Source organism: Enhydra lutris, unplaced genomic scaffold (genome assembly GCF_002288905.1).
Source record: "Enhydra lutris kenyoni isolate GAN:26980312 unplaced genomic scaffold, ASM228890v2 scaffoldscaffold21, whole genome shotgun sequence".
Classification (NCBI taxonomy): Eukaryota; Metazoa; Chordata; class Mammalia; order Carnivora; family Mustelidae; genus Enhydra; species Enhydra lutris.
The window spans coordinates 18,300,071-18,320,563 of record NW_019154105.1 but is presented as its reverse complement, the minus strand read 5'-3'; the positions used below and the strand labels follow the sequence as shown (position 1 = coordinate 18,320,563).

At 34.7% G+C, this 20,493-nt stretch overlaps 1 protein-coding gene across 1 annotated transcript in view; it reads left to right on the top strand.

Moving 5' to 3' along the window:
• LOC111148839 (adhesion G protein-coupled receptor L3) overlaps positions 1–20,493 on the top strand; it is a 570,699-nt gene that overhangs the window by 474,892 nt on the left and 75,314 nt on the right. Inside the window, exons 15-16 of the mRNA XM_022505656.1 lie at positions 9,357–9,566; positions 12,580–12,800. Coding sequence (XP_022361364.1) covers positions 9,357–9,566; positions 12,580–12,800 — 431 coding nt within the window. The remainder of the gene's footprint in view (positions 1–9,356; positions 9,567–12,579; positions 12,801–20,493) is intronic.

Genomic DNA, 20,493 nt, shown 5'->3' with positions numbered 1-20,493 from the left:
AACTTCATGCAACTCAGATGAAATCAGTTTACCTTTTCTAGGTTCCTTATAGCTTTTTCAGAGTTCATCAGTTTTGGAGAAACATCATAAAAATTTGTTTTGCTATAAACTTTTTCTTCATTCTCACCTGTCACATATTTCAAAATTAGGGGATGACATTCTTTTTATCCCACACTTTGAAAATAGAATTTCATAGAAGACCAGTATTCTAACATCTCTATGACCAGGAGCAATGCTATCTATCTTGTAAGATATGTCTCAGGAGACTGTCTCCTTACCTTTAGAAACTTATTTTAAAAATGCACATTTTGAGGAAACTGAAAAGTGACCAAAAAGTTTCATTATAAAACTTCATTATCACAGGCGAGAAAACTACATCTCCTTTTAGCTGCCTTGTGTACAAGGTATACAGGACATTTAGTAGGTAAAAACTGTTTATTTTCTTTTCTAAAAAGTTTATAGGCTGAATGGAATTTCCCAAAATTTACATTTGCACCGTTTGTTGAATATGCATATAGGAAAGTAACTTTCCTTAGGTACATAAAGATATTAAGGGAACAAAACAACAATGAATGTTTATTCTTATGGTATATGCCAGAGCCTTCAATGACTGTTAATTTCAACTGAGTAATGGTGTCTTTTCTGAGGCAGGTGGAATGGGAGGGGGAGATTTTTAAAAAACCTTTTGATTTTATAAAAACTTGCCAGTCCCTTCCTGAATTTGTGAGATTCAAACTCCTTATGCACATTCATAAACGTTCTCTTTCCTGTGTCTGTGTGGTCCCAAATCCATTGCTGTTTATGCTTCAGAATGTCCTGCCTTGGTTACCTCTCTAATCTGGGTTTATGTATTCTTCCATGTGTCTTTATTATGCTGTCTTTTTTGGTATTGTCATACTATTATATTACGGTCATTCTCAGTTCCACCAATGAATTGTTAGAAACATGGTCACAATATTTACAATGTTCAAAATTGAAGTAGTGCTATCTTGATACAAAGCACAAAGTTAACCTAAAGTCATAGAGGAAGACAATCACAAGCACTAACACTGTATCACTCGGGGGGACGCAGCAATGGATGACCCAACAGTGGGAAGTGCAAATCATGGATGCCAACATCAAGAGTCAGGGTGAAAACAGCAAGAGTCACTAAAGAAAGTAGGTGATCAATACTGCATCCATTCAACACTGCAGATAGTACAGCTTCTGACCTCTGATTTTTAGGCTGTCATACAGATTTGTGCTTTTCTTCCAAACTTCTGAAACGTGTCTGATGGCTGGGACCCTTTTATGTCTTGGGGAGGGCTTTCCAAGGATTCAAAAATGTAGTACTAAAATTAGGGTTGTCCTGAGCAAACCTAGACAGTCACCCTCCCACCAAGCTTATCCATACTGCATACTAGTTGAATCGTGTGGGGGTCGATTACTTACTTTCTGTGTTTCAGTTTCTTCGTCTATAAACTAGAGATAATAATAATGTCACATCATAATGTTTTGTATGATGAGGTGTCCTAATAAAGTAAATAAGCACTTCCAACAGAATACGAAACCTTTAAGTGATATTTTAGCTATTATCATCATCATCACCTTACTTAACACAGAAACACTAAGGATGGAATTTTCTCTCTGCTTGGCCTTGTTCTGTACCCTCACCCCAGATACTTCTAAAATCTTCTTATTTACTGCTCAATCATTTAATTTCCTTTAAAACATTCTAACTGATCACTAATCAATTTTTCGTTTATCAGCTTTAATCTACCCTTTTTAACCTGTTTCTCTGCTTAACACTCAGCTCTAGTAAGTTACTTAGTTCCTACATTCTCTACTATTACTTTTCTGTTTCCTTCTTTATGATAGCTGTAAGTTTCGCTCACTAAATATGGTGAGATTTTATTTATTATCATTATTAATTTTTATTTTTAGAAAAGGGAGAGAGAAAGGGAGAGGGACAGTGGGAGAGAGAGAATCTTAATCAGGCTCCACGCCCAGCACACAGCCCTACAGGGAAGGGGTAGGGGGGGCTTGATCCCATAGTCTTTAGATCATGACCTGAGCCAAAATCAAGAGTCAGGCATTTGGAGTGCCTGGGTGGCTCAGTGGGTTAAGCCTCTGCCTTCAGCTCAGGTCATGATCCCAGAGTCCTGGGATCAAGCCCTGCATCTGGCTCTGTGCTCAGCAGGGAGCCTGCTTCCTCCTCTCTCTCTCTTTCTGCCTGCCTCTCTGACTATTTGTGATCTCTCTCTGTCAAATAAATAAATAAAATCTTTAAAAAAAAAAAAAGAGTCAGGCACTTAACTGACTGAGCCACTCAGGCACCCCATATTTTGTTTTTTTAACTCAAAGCAAGAAACTTTCAAATAACTTAGAGTGTGCTATACTATATTTTTGAAACCAAGATGTGCTGAATAAGTTCTATTAAATCCAAAGGACAGTTCGTTATGGATCTTTTGTGTTCTCCTACTTGCTAGTGCTTCTCTATTAGCAATTAAGAGCCTCAGAATGTTTAGATTGATTTTGTTCAATGTAGTACAAACTTGAAAATTGTTGTTGAGTTTTTTGGTTAATTTACTGTAAAAATTCTATGAAACGCAGTTATATTGCTCTTCTCACTGGGTTACTCAACTTTGACCTTCATCCTGTTCTATAAAGAACATCCTGATTTCCTGAATCCATTGAGCCATTTATTTTCTCAAGCATTTGCAGAGTGAACTTTGTGTCTGATGACTTGTTTCCCAAGAATTAGAGCTGTGCTAGGAACTGATTTAAGAGTTTATACAACTTTTATCAGAAAATACTCTTTTGTAATCCTACCGAATTATGTGATACATAAGTAGGAAGACAAGTGCTCATATGTTTGCAAAAAAGAAAGAAAGAAAACTTATTTTAGCTATGTTACAAATATTTTGGAACGAGATATGTTTAAGAGGCAACTTAAAAATCATGTTATTATGCTTTAACAAATCTGAACATTTAAATGTACACATTATTATGCAGAAAGTATAACAGGTTATTGATAATTACTAGCCCTCAGTTAATAAGTACTGTAGGGTGATTTTCAAATAGTGTGTGGAAAATGCAACTTTCTAAAATTCTGAAAAAAGATAAATCATCCAGAAAGTTTCAAAATTAATTCATATAGTTTGTGTCCTATCTGGAAACACTTAGCAGTTAAAGTGAAAACCATTTCAAAATCTATTTCTCCATCTTGTTTGTTGACATATCTTTTGGACAATAATGTTAGAAACATCAGGATTTCCACAGAAGGTCTTAGTGTATTCAGATTGAATTATTTTAAAATCATAAGACAAAAATCACATTTCCCTTTTCTGTAAATTTGGGTATTAAATGTACCTACTTGTATATTTGGTTATTTTACATTGACAGAGTAGCTTTCACAAAACATCATTGTCTAAGGCATTTTTCTTTCCCAAATGTGACACTCACCCTGTTGTGGTATTTGAGTTACTCAGCAAGCTCTCCATAGTGATAGGACAAAGCAAATTCACAAAGACAAATGTAAAAGGGAAAATCAGAAATTTTCCACAGGTTTTACAAAATATATGGCATTTCCAGTATGAATAGAAACCTCATAGAAAGCCTAAAAAACAAGTATTGTTTTAATAAAAATGTCTTTGTAGAGAGGATAGAATCATTCCATTTCCCAAAAATATCTCATTTCTGGAATATCATTCTGGGAATCACTCTGTCTTTCTGCCTGAAAATTTTCTCTCCTGCCTCACCATCTTCTCTTTAGAAGTTAATCTCCTTGAAGGTTTTGATTTTTTGTATTTAAAAAAAAAAATTTTATGAGTTCGTAAACATTCTTTCCAACAAATTATACTAGTCTATGACTGGTACAGACTCTGGGGGAAAATATTAGGTATGTATCTTATGTTGCTACTTTATCTTTTCATTATAACTTGAAGAATATAAAGGTGAAATTGATCCCCTTTGTCTTTTATTATTCAGAAGTCATAAACATATTTGTACAGTAATGAATGTAGAATTCAAATTCTAAAGTTAAAAATCTTCTCCCTTTGAATGATGTAGGAATTTTGTGACCTTAATTCATCAGTAACACACATCTTATTAATAACATAAACTAAATTGGCAATGTTACAAAGTGAATTTAGGTAATTCATTAGTTGGTTGGAATAATGTTTTGTGTCTTTAGTTAACATAACATTAACATTTATTTTTGTTACAGTTGTTATTTTTCTGATCCATCCTTTATCATTCATACAGACTTTTGATTATTTATATGAAAGTTGCTGCCAAACAAGAAAATAATCAAGACTGTTTTCAGATTTTTCCTTAAGATTTTATTTATTTATTTGACAGAGAGAGAGAGCACAATGGGGAGGGGCGGAAGGAGAGGTAGAAACAGACTCCCCTCTGAGCAAGGAACCTAACATGGGGCTCCATCCCAGGACCCTGAGATCATGACCTGACCAAAGGCAGACATTTAACCAACTGAGCCATCCAGGCACCCCTGTTTTCAGATTACAAACGGAAATAAGAAATGTTGACCTTGTGTAAGAATTATGTAAAAGATCCCACATTTCTCAAAACAAACAAAAAAGAACATAGACTTTCTCACTTTCATATATATTATCTTTTTTTTTGCTTTCATATATATTATTTTAATTATCACAAGATCTGAAGCCTTATTTTATCTCTATGTGTATGAGGCTTTTGATATTCAAAAGGTTAAGTAGTTTATGCAAGATACAATTGTGAAATTGGTCTGATAAGGTTAAATCCTTACCTTCAGACTCTGTAATTGACTCCTACAGTCTTCTTCCATGCACAGTTTGGTCTCCATTGTCATAGTTGCTTAATACCTTGACATTTCAACATATCTTAAGATATTATGGTGTTACAACTTCTTATTCTCCAACTCTAATTTTATCTTTTACTTAAGATTTTAGAGCAGGTAGTTTAAGAACCCAAGAGTCCCCAAAATTGTGTAATGGACAGCATGCTATAACTTTTAGCTTATAATTTAAATCCATTCGAGAATGTAGAGATAATTTAAGAGAGATTCGTTTATTTAGTCAACACATTAATTGTGCATCCACTCTGTGGTAGACAGTTTTGTAGGACCTGCAGATACCTTGGTGATCAGAAGAGATAAAACAACTCATTCTCTTGGAATGTATTTTCTAGTTGGGGATACAGACAATCAAAAAGCAATATTAACAAAATATATAGAGTAGACAAGTACTGATGAGAAAAATAATGCAGGAAAAATAATAGGAAAAACAAATAGGGAAATAGGGGAAAAAATAGGGAAATTTTAAATATGGTGACTCAGAAGGACCCTCTGTGAAAAGGTGACATTTGATTGAGGGACTGAAGGAAGGTAGCAGGTAAGCCATGCAGCTATCTTTTGGAAGAGTATTCTAGGCCAAAGGAACATCAAAGACAAATCCTTTGAGACTGGAACATCTTTGGCATATTCAAAGAATGGAGCAGGCCAAGTAGGTGGGATGAACTGAATGAAGGGGAGAATAGGAAATGTTGTCACAGATATGCAGAAGTTATAATGCCTTGTAGACCCTTGAAAGATTTTGGTTTTTACTTTCTTTTTCTTTTTTTATTAACATATAATGTATTATTTGTTTCAGGGATACAGATCTGTGATTCATCAGTCTTATGTAATACCCAGTGCTAGTTAAAACATATACCCTCCTCAATGTCCATCATCCAGCAACCCTATCCACCCTCCCCCATCCTCAATCAACCTCTATCAACCCTCAGTTTGTTTCCCAATATTAATAGTCTCTTAGGGTTTGTCTCCCTCTTCAGTTTCCTCTTGTTTCTTTTTTCCTCTTTTCCCCTATGATCCTAAGTCAATCAGAGAAAGACAATTAGCATATTATCTCACTGATGTATAGAATTTAAAAAACAAGGCAGAGGATCATAGGGGAAGAGCTTTTTTACTTTCATTGAAGTGGAAAACATTGGATGTCTTTCATCAATGAGTCATATAATCTGAATTATATTTAAAAAGAATTTCTCTATCTTGTTGAATATAGAGGGACAGGAGACGAGGGTCAAAATGGGAAGATCAGTTAGGAGGGTATTTAAAAAAGGGCCGACTCCAACCAGTTTGGTGTAGTTGAGGTGATGGGCAGCTGCCAGATTTAGAAGACAGGGCCTCCAAGATTTCCTGATGGATTTTGGTGAGACAGAAGAATCAATATGACTCCTAAGTTTGGGGCAAGAACACTTCAAAGAATGAAGTTGTTGTTTACCGAAATGGGAAAACAGAGGGAAGAGAAATTTTTTTGGATAGTGGAGAGAGAAACAGGATATGATAAGGGGCTCAGTTTTGGACATGTAATATTTGAGAACTTTTTAAACATCCAGTGGAGATTAAATGGATGCAGAGCTCTACTGACGTAGAGGATTCAGCTCTAAGGCTAAGTTCTAGGCAGAGGGGATTAGTACCATCACTCAAAAGCAAGTATTTCTTAAGCATTTTTGTGTGTCAAGCCCAGTACTAGGTGCTGGGATATAACAGTAATAATATATAAAATTAATAAGGCACATAATGGTATATAGTACATATTATAGGTGATTGAGTAATATAGTACTTAGAAATGTAGAACTTTGGAAATAAGAGTATTTATCACATTGTTACAATAGTACCTAAGAGTTTTATTCAACTGACCATCCTCTTGAAGGCATTTGTTTGTTTGTTTGTTTGGTTTGGTTTGGTTTTTTTCATGGCTTGGCCTCCTGGAAGTTCTGTTATGGCGCACTGTTATAAAGAGGGCTATTCTCAAAGCTCTTATTGGGATTTAATATCCATTGTTCTTTATCTTTCATCTTATTTATGAAATTCAAGTGGTGAGTTATATTTGAAGGGTGCCGCTATCTCAGTATAGTATACACAAGGTGGTTGGTGTTGATGTTTTCTGAGCTAGACAGTGATACCTGAAAAGTGAATTAATCACTAGACTTTTTTATTCTGTCTTTGAGTGTAATGTACTTTTTGTACTGATGTTTTGACATCTGGTATTCTTCTCTTAATGACTCTGCATGGGGTTTTTGAAGGACTTACGAAGGCACTGAGTAAAAGTAAATACATTTCTAATAATGTAACTACCCAGACAAAGGCAGGAGTTTTTTGGTTTCTTCCTTCTTTTCTTTTCTCTCTCTCTCTCTCTCTCTTTTTTTTTTTTTTTTTTTTTGTTAGTGTTTTAGGTCTTTAGGATACATTTGAGAATGTATTATACCTGCCACTTTTCCCATTACAGAAGACTGCTGTGCTGAACATTGGCGCTTGTTACTCAATCACAGCATCTTTCCTTTGAGTCAAAGAAGAGAGCAAATAACCCTCTGTTCAGGGAGCTAGGTAGCACTAACCACTCTCCACTCTCAAACAGTAGAAGTAATTTAAGCTATCTGAGACCCAACACTACTTAGTAGTGTCCCCTGGAGAACAAAGCAGTTATAGCAAAATTTCATGTAGTTTTCTCTCATGATTTGAGCTCCTTCCGGGAAATATATCTAGAGTTATGCAGGAATATTTCAGAACTGTTTCACTGACAGTGTTCTAGCAGAGTTCTTTATCAAATAACTGTGAAGTCTTAACTGGTGACCTGAGAAGAGCTGTGATTTAGGTTATAGCATAGTGACTGGCTTGGGAGAATTTCCATATTCAAAATAATCTTTGTATGAGGTTTGTATATAACAGAAAAGTATGAAGTTTGAATAAAAACAAACAACATCAGAAAACCTGGTTATTTAGTATTTTTGAAGTGAGCTAGCAGTGTGGAAGACAACTAAATGTAGTGACTTCCATCTTAAAATAAAAATCGGTGTGTATGATCTACACAGTTGAAAAAGATGTCAATTAGAAACGTATTGCTTTGTTTTCAACAAAAAATTCCCCATGCTGATACCACACTTTAACTACTTCAGTATATATCCATAAATATCAATGTCATTTTTTTTTGTTTTTTAAAAATTTTGTATAAGTGGCATTATACCGTATAGATTCTTTTGTCACTTAAATTTTTATTTTATTTTTTTTTATTTTTTAAAGATTTTTTTTTTTTATTTATTTGACAGAGAGAGGGAGATCACAAGTAGGCAGAGAGGCAGGCAGAGAGCCCAATGTGGGCCTTAGGTTTTGAGAAGTATCCCTGTTTGTGACTATAAATTTAGAACACTGATTTTCTATTACTCTTCAAAATATCATTTCTATAAATTAACTATTATTTATTTGTTCCCCTACTTATGGAAATTAGGTCTTAAGGGCTTTTTAAGCAACTACAAAGAAAAGAAGTGTTGACGGTCATAGACAATTTTCTCCACTCTGCTCCACCATCTTGGCATACTGATATGTTGGGCCACCCTAAATTCTAATGCTTCACAGAAGTGGTTTTGGGTGGAGGCAAACTACCATGGAGAGGGAATAGAGTTTGGAATCTTAGAAGAAGGACAGAAATGAGATAGTACACAGAACAAAGGAACATCAAAAGAATGGATCCCACAGGACTATTTTAATAGAGCCCCCCCCCCCAAAAAATGTAGTTTTAGTACAGAAGCTTTTTATGAACTTCTTTTTCTTAGCCCTGTTTTATGCTGCTACTAGAGATAGTAATACTGAATGCTTATTTTCCATCTGTATATAACAGGCTCTTTTCATGCAAAACCCTTTAAGGATCAAACTTCTTGATCTCCTTAAGCCATTCAATATGAATATAAATCCAGTGAATATCCTCATTCTTTTAGATCTTCCACTAAATAAATGGTATGTGCATGTGGCTGTTCACCAGAATTAACTGAGAATCTTTACAAAAATGCATACTTTTATGAACTCAAACTTGGAAATCTTGATAAAGAGCTTAAATGACAGAAGAATTTTTTTTTTTTTTTTATTAAAAAGTCCCTTGGTGATTTAGAAAGCATTTCAGTTGAGACACCACTTCCCTAAGTGTATAACTTAGTTTTTTAAATAGTATTCCGTAGTGGGGGTGTTAAAAAAAAAAAAAACAAAAAACCTATAAAAGTGATACAAGTTGAAAAAATACAGCTTTTCCCTGAAATCATAGGCCAGAATTATGTTGACTTGCTTCAACTATTTGTATCCTCAAAATACATGTAACTAAGAGGAGTGCAAACACCATTGTCATCCCTGAGTATCAAACTGATTGACACCTCACAGAGAATATTAAATGCTTTACCTGTGGACTAGAAAACCCGAATAATTAAGTTATCTTATTCACTGCGTGTGCCTAGTACATTATGAAACCGTGCATCATGAATCCAGGTCCTCGTACGACTTCATGATCTTTTATGCATAATTGCAACTTATGGCTTTTCTGTTGTCTTTCCAGCACAGTGATGCGGTCCATGACCTTCTTCTGGATGTGATCACGTGGGTTGGAATTTTGCTGTCCCTTGTTTGTCTCCTGATTTGCATCTTCACATTTTGCTTTTTCCGCGGGCTCCAGAGTGACCGCAATACCATCCACAAGAACCTCTGCATCAGCCTTTTTGTAGCTGAACTTCTCTTCCTGATTGGGATCAACCGAACCGACCAACCCGTAAGCAACCTACACTGATATTAGGAAAGAATGTCTCCATTTTTCCAGCTTTCCAGTACTCAAAATATTCTTGTTTGAATGGAACCTCTCTTCCAGTTGTCTGCGATAGTTATAAATTTTCAGATCTGGTTCAGTTCCCCCCCAACCCCCCCCGCTTTTTTTACTCCATTGTTGTAAAGAAGCAACAAATGTTAGGACATATGGCTGTACATTTCTTGAGAAATTCTGTTCATTACCTTGCCTTTCTCAAGAATTATGTCTCCTCATTAGCTTGTGTATGTGTGTTTTTGTGTTGTTTTGCTTCTTTATTTTTTAAGATTTTATTTATTTATTTGAGAGAGAGAGAGAGAGCGCACCGCAGAGGGAACGGGAAAAGCAGGCTCCCCACTGAGCTGAGAACCCAATGCAGGGCTCTATCGCAGAAGCCTGCGATCATGACTGAGCCAAAGGCAGATGCTTAACCAACTGAGCCACCCAGGTGTCCCATGATTTGCTTTGTTCTTATCAGAGTAGAATATGGGGGAAATTTCAGTAAAATCATTTGGGGAATAGAAGAGTATCTTTCCTAATAGATATAATTGTTATTTTTCAAACTTTATCACAAACTTTTTTCAAAGTTTATTTTTTTTTTAGTAATCTCTATACCCAAAGTGGGGCTCAAACCCACGATCCCAAGATCAAGAGTTGCAGGCTTTTCTGACTTAGCAAGGTAGGCGGCCCGATCATATACTTCAAAACAAAACAAAACAAAACAAAAAAAGTTTATATCATATTTAAAACTTCATGCCTAAAATGAGTTTTTCTAATGGACATATTTGGAAAATAGTTCAGACTATAGGACATTTCAGAATTTATGAACTCTTCCCAAATTTTGTTTGACACATTGTATTTGCACAAGTTCTATTGACATCGTTAATGTCAGCTTTGTAATTTATTACAAACTATATTTAGTCATGTGAGAAAATAAGGAAGAGGAGGAAAGGAAGGAAGTAGGGAAAGAAAGGGGGGAAAAGGAGTAGCACTAGCCAACTTTTGGTAAAACCAAACAGAAAATACAAATAACAGTATCTAATTACTCAACAGACTATGCCTACTTACACTTTTTGTGAGGCCCATTCTATTTACTTAAGATTCACAGTACATGTTTGGTCTCACGATCAAAACTGTAATTGAAAAGAAAACTTACGTTTTTTTAGAAGATGTGTAGGCATAGTAAATAATTCATTCACTTAATGCTGTTCTCTGGTATGTGTCCATAAGTATGGAGTACTTTACAATAAAAATGCAGTTGGATTCATGTTGGTGATTACACATTCAGGATTAATGGCTGTAAAGGGTACAATTATGGTGATTATACTTTTAATTGGTATCCTATACAAATGTGACAGCTTTTCCCATAAATGCATACATATGAATAAGCAATCAAAGAGTATATTTCTTTTCCCAAAAAAGTAAAGTCTTCTGATAACAAAAATTAATAGTTGAGGTTCTAACTCTAAAAAGCAAGGAATGGAAACTGTGTTATTTTCCAAGAAGAAATCATTTCATTCTCTTGTTAACCTGCAATTCAAATGTTGTGTGATTTCTTTTCATTTAGAAACCTTATTCTTTTGTTTCCGGATATACATATGGTATGATAAACTTCACCACATGTTGTATACTGTACAGAACTAACTTACGACAAGTAGCATAGAAAGCAAAGATTGTTATGAAAAGTTGGAGTAGAGCGGGTCTTAGCTCAGTTTGTCTTCTTGTTCCTGAATAGGTGTCCTCTTCCTGACTCTTAGGTGGTGATTGGGCTGTGCTTTCTCTCTAGCCTGCTGATATGGGATGTCTTCATCTCCCTTCAATGTCATCTCTCTGACTCAATGAAACTGACCTGCCCTTTGTCCCTATCTCAAAGATCATATGCTCATCATTGAATCCATTATAATCTGATAATGTCTATAAATTTTTTGCCCTTTTCTAGTAGGAGATATATATTTTAGTTAGGATTTCTTTCTTTCTTAAGACGTATTTATTTATTTGAGAGAGAGAAAGAGAAAGAGGGGGGCAGGTAGAGGAAGAGGGAGAGGGAGAGAAAATCCCAGGTAGACTCCATGGTTAGCGTAGAGCCCCACCAGATTGATCCCATGACCCCCAAGACCACGACCTGAGCCGAAACCAAGAGCCAGAGGCCTGACTGCTCCACCCATGCACCCTTAGGATTTCTTAAATAAAAAATAAAGACCTCCACTTCCCCAAGGAGTGAAAATTTCAGAACTGACATAAGAAAATCAATACATGTTCAGATGAAACTTGTAGGGCCTTAGAGAATATGCCAAAATAAGGACTAGCTGTCTTTTTTGACCAAGCTTGTCTAGCCCAACATTTCTTACAATAAAGGAAAATGAGAGAAAGCAAGCACTCTGGAACATTTTATTTTATTTTATTTTAGCCAGACCTGCTTTTACACTTTGCAGCATTAACTTCCCAATGTCACTTTAAATCCTTCCTGAAACCAAGCAGAGAAGAAATAAACCAGCAAATAATGATAGCAAAGTAATGATCCCATCACAAAATACTGTAATTATAATTTTTAACTTTAAGAGCTTTTATTCTCCTTGGTTTTAATGTTTCTTTTTCATTTACAATTGGAGAACTTAGTGATAGAACACACATGATCATGGCCAAGAAAAATAATGCATGAGATGTTATTTTTAAAACTTTAGACTAATCTCAGTAATAATTATCAATAATAGGCTCTTATTAGATGTTTTTCCTAAATTATTTAATACTATTTCCTTATTATCATCCTGTGCTGTCATCTGTAAGCCATTATTACCAAAAATGTTAAATCTGGTTATGAAGGATCGGTTATATTTAGGTTTTAACAGCGGAATTTTCAGAATCTTGTCTAGATTATTCTTTTGTAGACCTCTTGTGTTACTAAAGCAGTGTTGCTAAATGTTTATTTTGATGTTATGGTAGATTTCGTTCCGTCCTTACTCGAGTGCTTTGTTCCCTTCCCTAGATTGCCTGTGCCGTTTTCGCTGCCCTCTTACATTTCTTCTTCCTGGCCGCCTTCACCTGGATGTTCCTGGAGGGAGTGCAGCTCTACATCATGCTGGTGGAGGTTTTCGAGAGTGAGCACTCACGGAGGAAATATTTCTACCTGGTCGGCTACGGGATGCCGGCGCTCATCGTGGCTGTGTCAGCAGCGGTGGACTATAGGAGTTACGGAACAGATAAAGTGTGAGTTTATCATTTCTTTCCTTTTTCCCCCCTCTCTTTGGAAATCTAGTTGAAATACATGCTTTGGATTTTCTTGGAAGCTAACGTCTCTATATCACCTCACAGCAATAAATGATAGAACTGGAGAAGCAAATGGGGGTAATTCAATTCAAGGTTGTACTTTTGTTATGATACAGAAAGAGAAAAAAAAATCCCGAGATTCAGTAGGATGCTGTTTAAAACAGCTTAATTTTCCCACAGCTACATCAGAGCCTTGAGTAATTATACGAAGATGAATGCTTTAATGTCTTTCAGAGCACTGGGACATTTGTCAAATGAAGAACTAGCTATGTCAGAAGATGTGTATTCAGAGGACAGCATAGTCCCTGATATTAATGGCTTCTCTTCTTCCTGACCTGTCAGTTCTAGTCACTGGATAGAAATTTATGTCATTAACAGAAAGAGATACAATAGGAGCAGGGGCAGCTTGTTATTCCCCTCCCCCCCTTTTTTTTCCCTAGGTGGGTATTAGGTTGTAGTGATGAATGTTATTTTCAGTAGACACTCAAATTGGTGAGACATACATGTCCTGGAAAGGAATTCAGTGAAAAATATGTTTGTAATCGACATCAGTGTAACAGTTGGCATCCTGAGAATGAATGAAAGTTTCAAAAGAAAAAGATCAGAAAGAAGACCAAGAGAGAGCTCCAATGAATACCCTCATTTAGGACATAGTTTGAGGTGGGAAAATAAAAATAAAGACAAAAGCCTTAAACGAGAATGAGAGCCTTTAAAAGAACCTTAAAAGAGAGTGAAAAGCCTTAAAAGAGAATGAAAAGATCGTTTCAAGATGGTGTTTCAGAACACCACCTGGGGTGTTCTATAGCAAAGATAATTCAAGAGAATAAGCACTGAGGAAAAATTATTTGTCCTTTGCAACAATTATTTTGACAATGCTGGAAGCAAAAGCCAGACTGGAAGGTTTGAAGAGATATGTCAATAGCAAGAAAGTAGAGTCTTAGAGTATTACCTGTAGCCTGAAAATGTTTGAGAAATAGTGAAAAGATTAACTTGTGGTTACAGAAATGAAGAAGAATTTTTCAAAATGAAGTCCAAAGAATGTCTAGGGGTGGGAAGACTGCATTTCATAGGAGGAGATTAATAGAGGGAACATGTGTATGCCTTATTTGTATTTAATATATAGAGAGGCTGAATGAAAGGGAAGGTCCTAGAGGGATAGAAAAGCATAAGATTATACATAAGATTAAGAAAACCTTGATTTAATACAGGAGTTGGCTTTGCAATACGCCTCGTTATTAATTTTACAAATGAAAATAATCAAGGACCAGGTAAATTAATTGCCTTGCCCATGGTTACAGAGCTAGATAGTGGCAGATGTGTGATAAAAAAGATCAGATTCATTTCCAGTAGACTAGGAATGTTTTTGGAAAAGTAAAATGACCCCTCTCTTCTAAGATGAGTGTGAAGGAAAGAACAGATAAGATGAATTTCAACGTGGAACAACTTTCCCATCAAGTCGAAGAAGCGGACTTGCTGAGTGAACAGGTGAGGTCACGTTGAGAGGACAGGACATTTGAAAAGTCTTGAAATGAGCGCTATGGAAAATGGGCTAAGGAGCCAATTAGACATTAATAAAAAGATTTCCAAGCAGCACTGAAGTCTCAGATGAGGTTAGATAACATCAATCTGTACAGAAGTTAATAAGCCAAATTTCATGACTTTTCACCAGCCATCAGCAGCCTGAATATGCTGGCAATCAAGCAGCTCACTTCCCCTGAGAGAGGATTCATGAGGAGGGAAGACAAGCAGAAGCATTATTGGGAGCATAAAGTAGAATACGTGTCGGTTCAAAGGCACCGACAATACAGTTGAAAGAAGACCATCTTACTTCTGTTGAATTTTTCTCTCTTGAGTGCAAGAAAGGCTGTAAAAGGCTATTTGTCTAAACGTAACTATTAGCAATTGTTTTTTAATCCAACCTTTATGAAATGTGGTCAAATCGGAGTTCATTTTGTGGATCCCAGTGACAACTATGGAACAAATTAGGATTAGATAAAAGCATTAAAAGAGCTTGCCTCCAAAGACCTCTTAGGTGAAGGGAAATTAGGTAGATAAGATTTTTTTTTAAAAATAACACCTGTATTAATATAATTCACATACCATAAAATTCACTCTTTTAAAGTGTATGCTGCTGTAGTTTTTAGTACACAGTGTTCTGCACACATCACCACCATCTCATTTTAAAACATTTTTATCCCTTAAACAGAAACCCACTAGCCGTCATTCTCCTTAGGTCATAGGATTTTACGTTTTAATTAGTATATCCCCTCTAAGATATTAAAATTGAGTGATACAGTTATTTGTGACCTACTAGTATTCAAATACTGTTCTTAAGTAATTTCATTTTGCTCTCTTGAAGCCCCTGAATTGCTTCTACTTTTATGTGTTTCATTTCTTTTTAGATATTTGCAAATTTTCCTGTCACTAAACTGACTCAAACTTGTTTGCTTTGTGTTTTAATCATTTATTTTGAAACAGATGTCATTTCCTTGGTAGTACGAATCTATCTTGCCTTAGAATCAATAATATGTAAGTCTCTTGTGACTGTTCAAGCTTTGGCCATCCTTGCTTTAATTTCCTGCACCATAACTGGAAACTCTCATTTACTGACATTATAACTGTGTGGGAATAGAGGCTAATTTACTTCCCAAGCACTGATTTAAAATAAGCCTTCATAATAGTTCAGTTCCACAATTATGATTTTTCCCAACACAAAGAGCAGCAAAGCCGATATAGAGAAAAGGGAGGATAGATGAAAGAGGGAGAGAAAAGAATACGGAAAATTGCTTTAAAATTCTATCTCAGGCAGGCACAAAGTGTTTAGTGTCTCATTTGTACATTTTAAATAAATCGTCTGCAGAGAAACCTTCCAGAATACATGGAAAAAATGTTTAACTTCTACCAGTTGGGAATGCATCCAATCCAGGGTCTATTTTGCCCATTGAAAAAGCAGGTGTGGAAAAAGAAACATTACTCAGGCATTTGCATTTACTTGAGAAGCTGAAATGAACAGATCATGTTTTCTATCAGGAGTTTAATCAAGATAGCTTCTCAAAGAAAAATATAAACAGTGAATTTTTCCACAACTCGAAGGATCTCTGCATATAGAATTATATATCTTGTTCCTTATTATCAAATCTTTGTTGGTCCAGTTTCTATTAGTATTGTTGACTGCTTTTATTTGACCTTCAGATGACATTCCTGACTCCCTGTTCATCTCATGACTTTTTCTCATGTAAATCTATCTCAAATTGTTTTTTGTTTGCCAGTGTTACCTTCTTCTTCTTTTTTTTTTAAACAGATATGTAAGTCTTTTTTTTTTAAGATTTTATTTATTTATTTGACAGAGATCGCAAGTAGGCAGAGAGGAAAGCAGAGAGAGAGGAGGAAGCAGGCTCCCTGCTGAGCAGGGAGCCCCATGTGGGGCTCGATCCCAGGACCCTGGGATCATGACCTGAGCCGAAGGCAGAGGCGCCCCTACATTCATCTTTTTAAATACAAATATATAAAGTCCACAATCTTAAATAAACTGGAACTAACCAGAATGCAGACACATATTTTCAGCTCTTTTCTGTAAATTCTTATTAAGCTCAATACAATGAATTTTTATGTCTTAGAAATCTATTTCACTTATATTTGGAACTTTATCATTATTCAATTTTTACTTCAGTTTCAACCACTTAAGAGTACATCTAGAATAAAGCCATTGAATATATATTATAGTACTCCAAATAATAATAAACATTCTTCCCTTTTCTCTCCTCTTAATGTATTTAATTTTATTTTATTATACCAACAATGAGGTCTTATTGCTGAAACCTTTAACAATAGTGATAATAATAGCTTACAATTCTAAAAAGTAGAGAATCATATCAGTGGTAGTTTGAGATAAAATTAGAAATAAAATTAGTTTTATAGGTTAAATAACTGTTATTTTGATACAGATAGTGGTAACTATCATATTCCATCTGGCTGATGGATTATGATGTGTTTTTCTATGAAGTTTTAGGGTTGTTGAACTGATTATTATGTACAAAACACATACACACAAAGCACACATAATTTGATTTTGAGAAGTTGCTTAGTTTGCCATCAATTTGCAATGCTTGTAAGAGAATTTATTATTATTTTCTGATGTTGTTTAATCAAATCTTTTTATCTGTACTGATATTATCTCGAGAATGTATTTAGAATTACATTTAGTCACAATAATTGGACATTTAAAAAATTAGATTAGAAGACCAGTTCAATCATTTAATAAAAGAAAAAGCTTTCAGCTAGTGGACCACAGTTCTAAATTGCACTGTTAACAATGGGCATTTATTCAATTTTACCTCTGATTGTATATTCCCTTAGTCTCTCTTATACTCTTATTCACATGCACATTCAGTGAAGCCATTCAGTAAATGATACTGTCAGAAGATAAAAGCTGGCATTGACTTAACAAAATTTAAACATGGCTGATTTACAAATTCTATGCTAGGTACTTTCATTTTATGACCTGAAACTAATTAGTTCATGTAAACTTTAATTACCTTACTATTCCCAAAAAAAGTGCAAACCATTTTAACCGTTAATTTTTATTTAAAGAGAAAATCACATTTATAGTTTATGCCACTTCCCTTACAATCCAAGTATACAATGGAAAAAGGAGTGGTTAATGTGATGGGTAAATTGAAAAGATTAGGAGCCAGTTCCAGGAGAAGGGAGGGCTCTGGAAAGGAATGAAGCCCAGGGATAGCCCAAGACTTAAAATACAGGCTTGAAACTTTGTAAGAGGTTTCCAAAAGATGTCAATTAGGTCATAAACATTTATAATGAATCAGAACATCCTTGAGTACTAGAAGCATAACCGAGGTCTTAAAAATAATTGAAATCAAATTTTATGATCTGAAAATAATTATAAATCATCTATTAAATCTTATATTTATCTCCCTAGCTCACTAGTTTAAGAACAACTCTAAAAGAGGTAGTGTCTCCTGTGCTAGTTAAAAGCAACCCCCCCATTTCTTATTTTCACTTCATTATTCAACCAGTATAATTATTTGAGTAGAAAAGTGATTATTGATTTTTTAAAATGTCAGCTTATAGTATTATTCAAGAAGGAACCTAGCCAAAGAACATTGAATTTGATGGGGGCACCTGGCTGGCTCAGTCAGTAGAGCATGGGATTCTTGATTTGGGGGCCATGAGTTCAAGCCCCACACTGGGGGTAGAGTTTACTGAAACAAACAAACAAAACACATTGAACTTAGTAGTATCTGCAAGTTATATGCACAGCATGTCTACTTAATATGTTTCACAGTTTCAAAACACTTCAACCCACTCACAGGAGATTATATATTAATTTGGAGTAGTTCTCCAAGCATATTATTATATGTTGTAAAATATTCCCACTTGTAACATTTCATTAACATGAAGCATCCACCTTACTGAACATATTATTACCTTGATTTTGGATTGGCCAGCGGGAAATAGAATAGATAATGAAGAAGTATTTTTCATTAACATATATCGAGAAGATTATTCACCATGTGTGGGGGGAATACTGTGTGTCTATATGTTATTTTATTGAAGGCCAAGAGCATGATTTATGTGCATGTGTATTAGAGATTGATGGCTTGTTGTGTCTTCATTTCATCACCTGGGAACCCTATGATTTGTGTAGAATTATCATAATACATAAGAATTGAGGGGTGAGCATAATCTTTTCTCTTGAGGAGCTGGCTATACCAGAACTATTGAAGAGAACATCTGGATTGCTGTCCTGTTATGTACAGAATATGATTAAATTTTGGCCCTGAAGTCGGATGTTGGTCTTAAGTTCTTAGAAATATGATAACTTCCACATATAGAGTTGTATCAAGTTGTATCATAACTCCACCCACTAGAAGATTGTAATAAAAAAAGACAGATACTAACATATGTTGATGAAGATGTGTATGAATTAGAATCTGCACATATTGCTACTGGCGATGTAAAATTGTGTAGCTAGCTACTTTGGGAAACAGTTCGACAGATCTTCAAGATGCTAACCATAGTTATTACATGACCCAGTAATTCCACTTCTAGGTATTCACCCAAGAAAAATGAAAATCTAGGTTTGTTCAAAAACTTGTATATGCATGTTATTATGTCCAACATTTGATGAAAAGCTATAAACAAAATGCAGTCTATATGATAGAATATTTAGAAATGAAAATGAAGTATTGGTGCATACTACAAGATGATCACATCATAAAAACATCCTGTTAAATGAAAGAATCCAGTCATAAAAGACTGTGCATTGTATGATCCCATTTATATAAAACATCCAGAACAGGCAAACCTTTAGAGAGAAAATTATAGTTTTTGTTAGGACTGGGAAGGGGTTAGGGAAGCCGTTGGGAGTGAATTTGATAGACACAGTGAGGAGTGACTTTTGGTGGGTACAAGGTTTTGTTTCGGCACCATGAAAATATTCTAAAATTAGGTTACAGTGATAATTTTACAATGTTTAAATAGACAAAAAACATGGAATTGTATGTTTAAATGGATGATTTATAATACATAAGTTATATTGCAATAAAGCTGCTTAAAAATACTAAAATTTTTACTAACTTAGGAAGAGATGACTTTATATTTTAAAAGATCAAATATTTTTACTTGAGACATGTTTCAACAATGTATGCTTTCTGTACAGCATATAAATTTCTCATCTACTCATTGAGAATTTATGAGTATCAACAAAAATAGAACTTTTATTTATTCTATAACTCACATCCTTTGTTTTCTTTGAGAGACACATAATAGCGCCAGGGACTTTGGAGTCAGGCAAACTAGGATAAAATTTGGCTCAACTAATTATTAGTCATATGGCTATGGGCAAGTTACTTAGTATTCATGAGTTTCATTTTCCAATCTATAATGTGGCAGTTATTATGTAAACACCTTGCAAAACTATTACAAAGTTTGAGAATATGTGTTTTTGTATATATGAGTAAATACATGCTCACATGTATCTGTGTGTGCATATATATGTATATATATTTAAGAAAGCATATATGTAAATTATCTGGTATATATATGCATGTATTAAATTAGAACTATTATTATTACTGGTTAATCTTATTTGGCTGATCCAAATGAAGGAATACAAACTTTATGATTAGCAACATTAGTTGTAAAATAAATTGTATTAAAAGCATCCATTTATAGAGTAGTGATTACAATTCTTATGCTGCTGCCCCTATTAATTTAAGCAATGTGGGACTTACTCCAAATAGTACTAATAAATTAAAAAAGATAGTGCTTTTCTAACCTTTGTAGTTCATTATAAAAATGTAAGATGTATTTTGCTAAAGAAATAATGAAAAACTTATTTTTAAAAAAATAACATATTAGGGACATGAAGACAACATAACCTGCATTTTATGTATGAGATCTAGTTTTGAATTCTAAGATCCAAACTGTAGCTGAACCATAAATGCTAGTCTTAACTACCACTGGTCACACTCCATTCCTGCATCGCTCTGCCAATATTTTTCCAGTTCATGTACTTGCTGGCAAAGTATTTCAAGATTAGATGCATGAGTGTGCTGTGATGAATATGGCACTAAAAGAATCTAACAGACATATTATGCAGTAAGCTTAG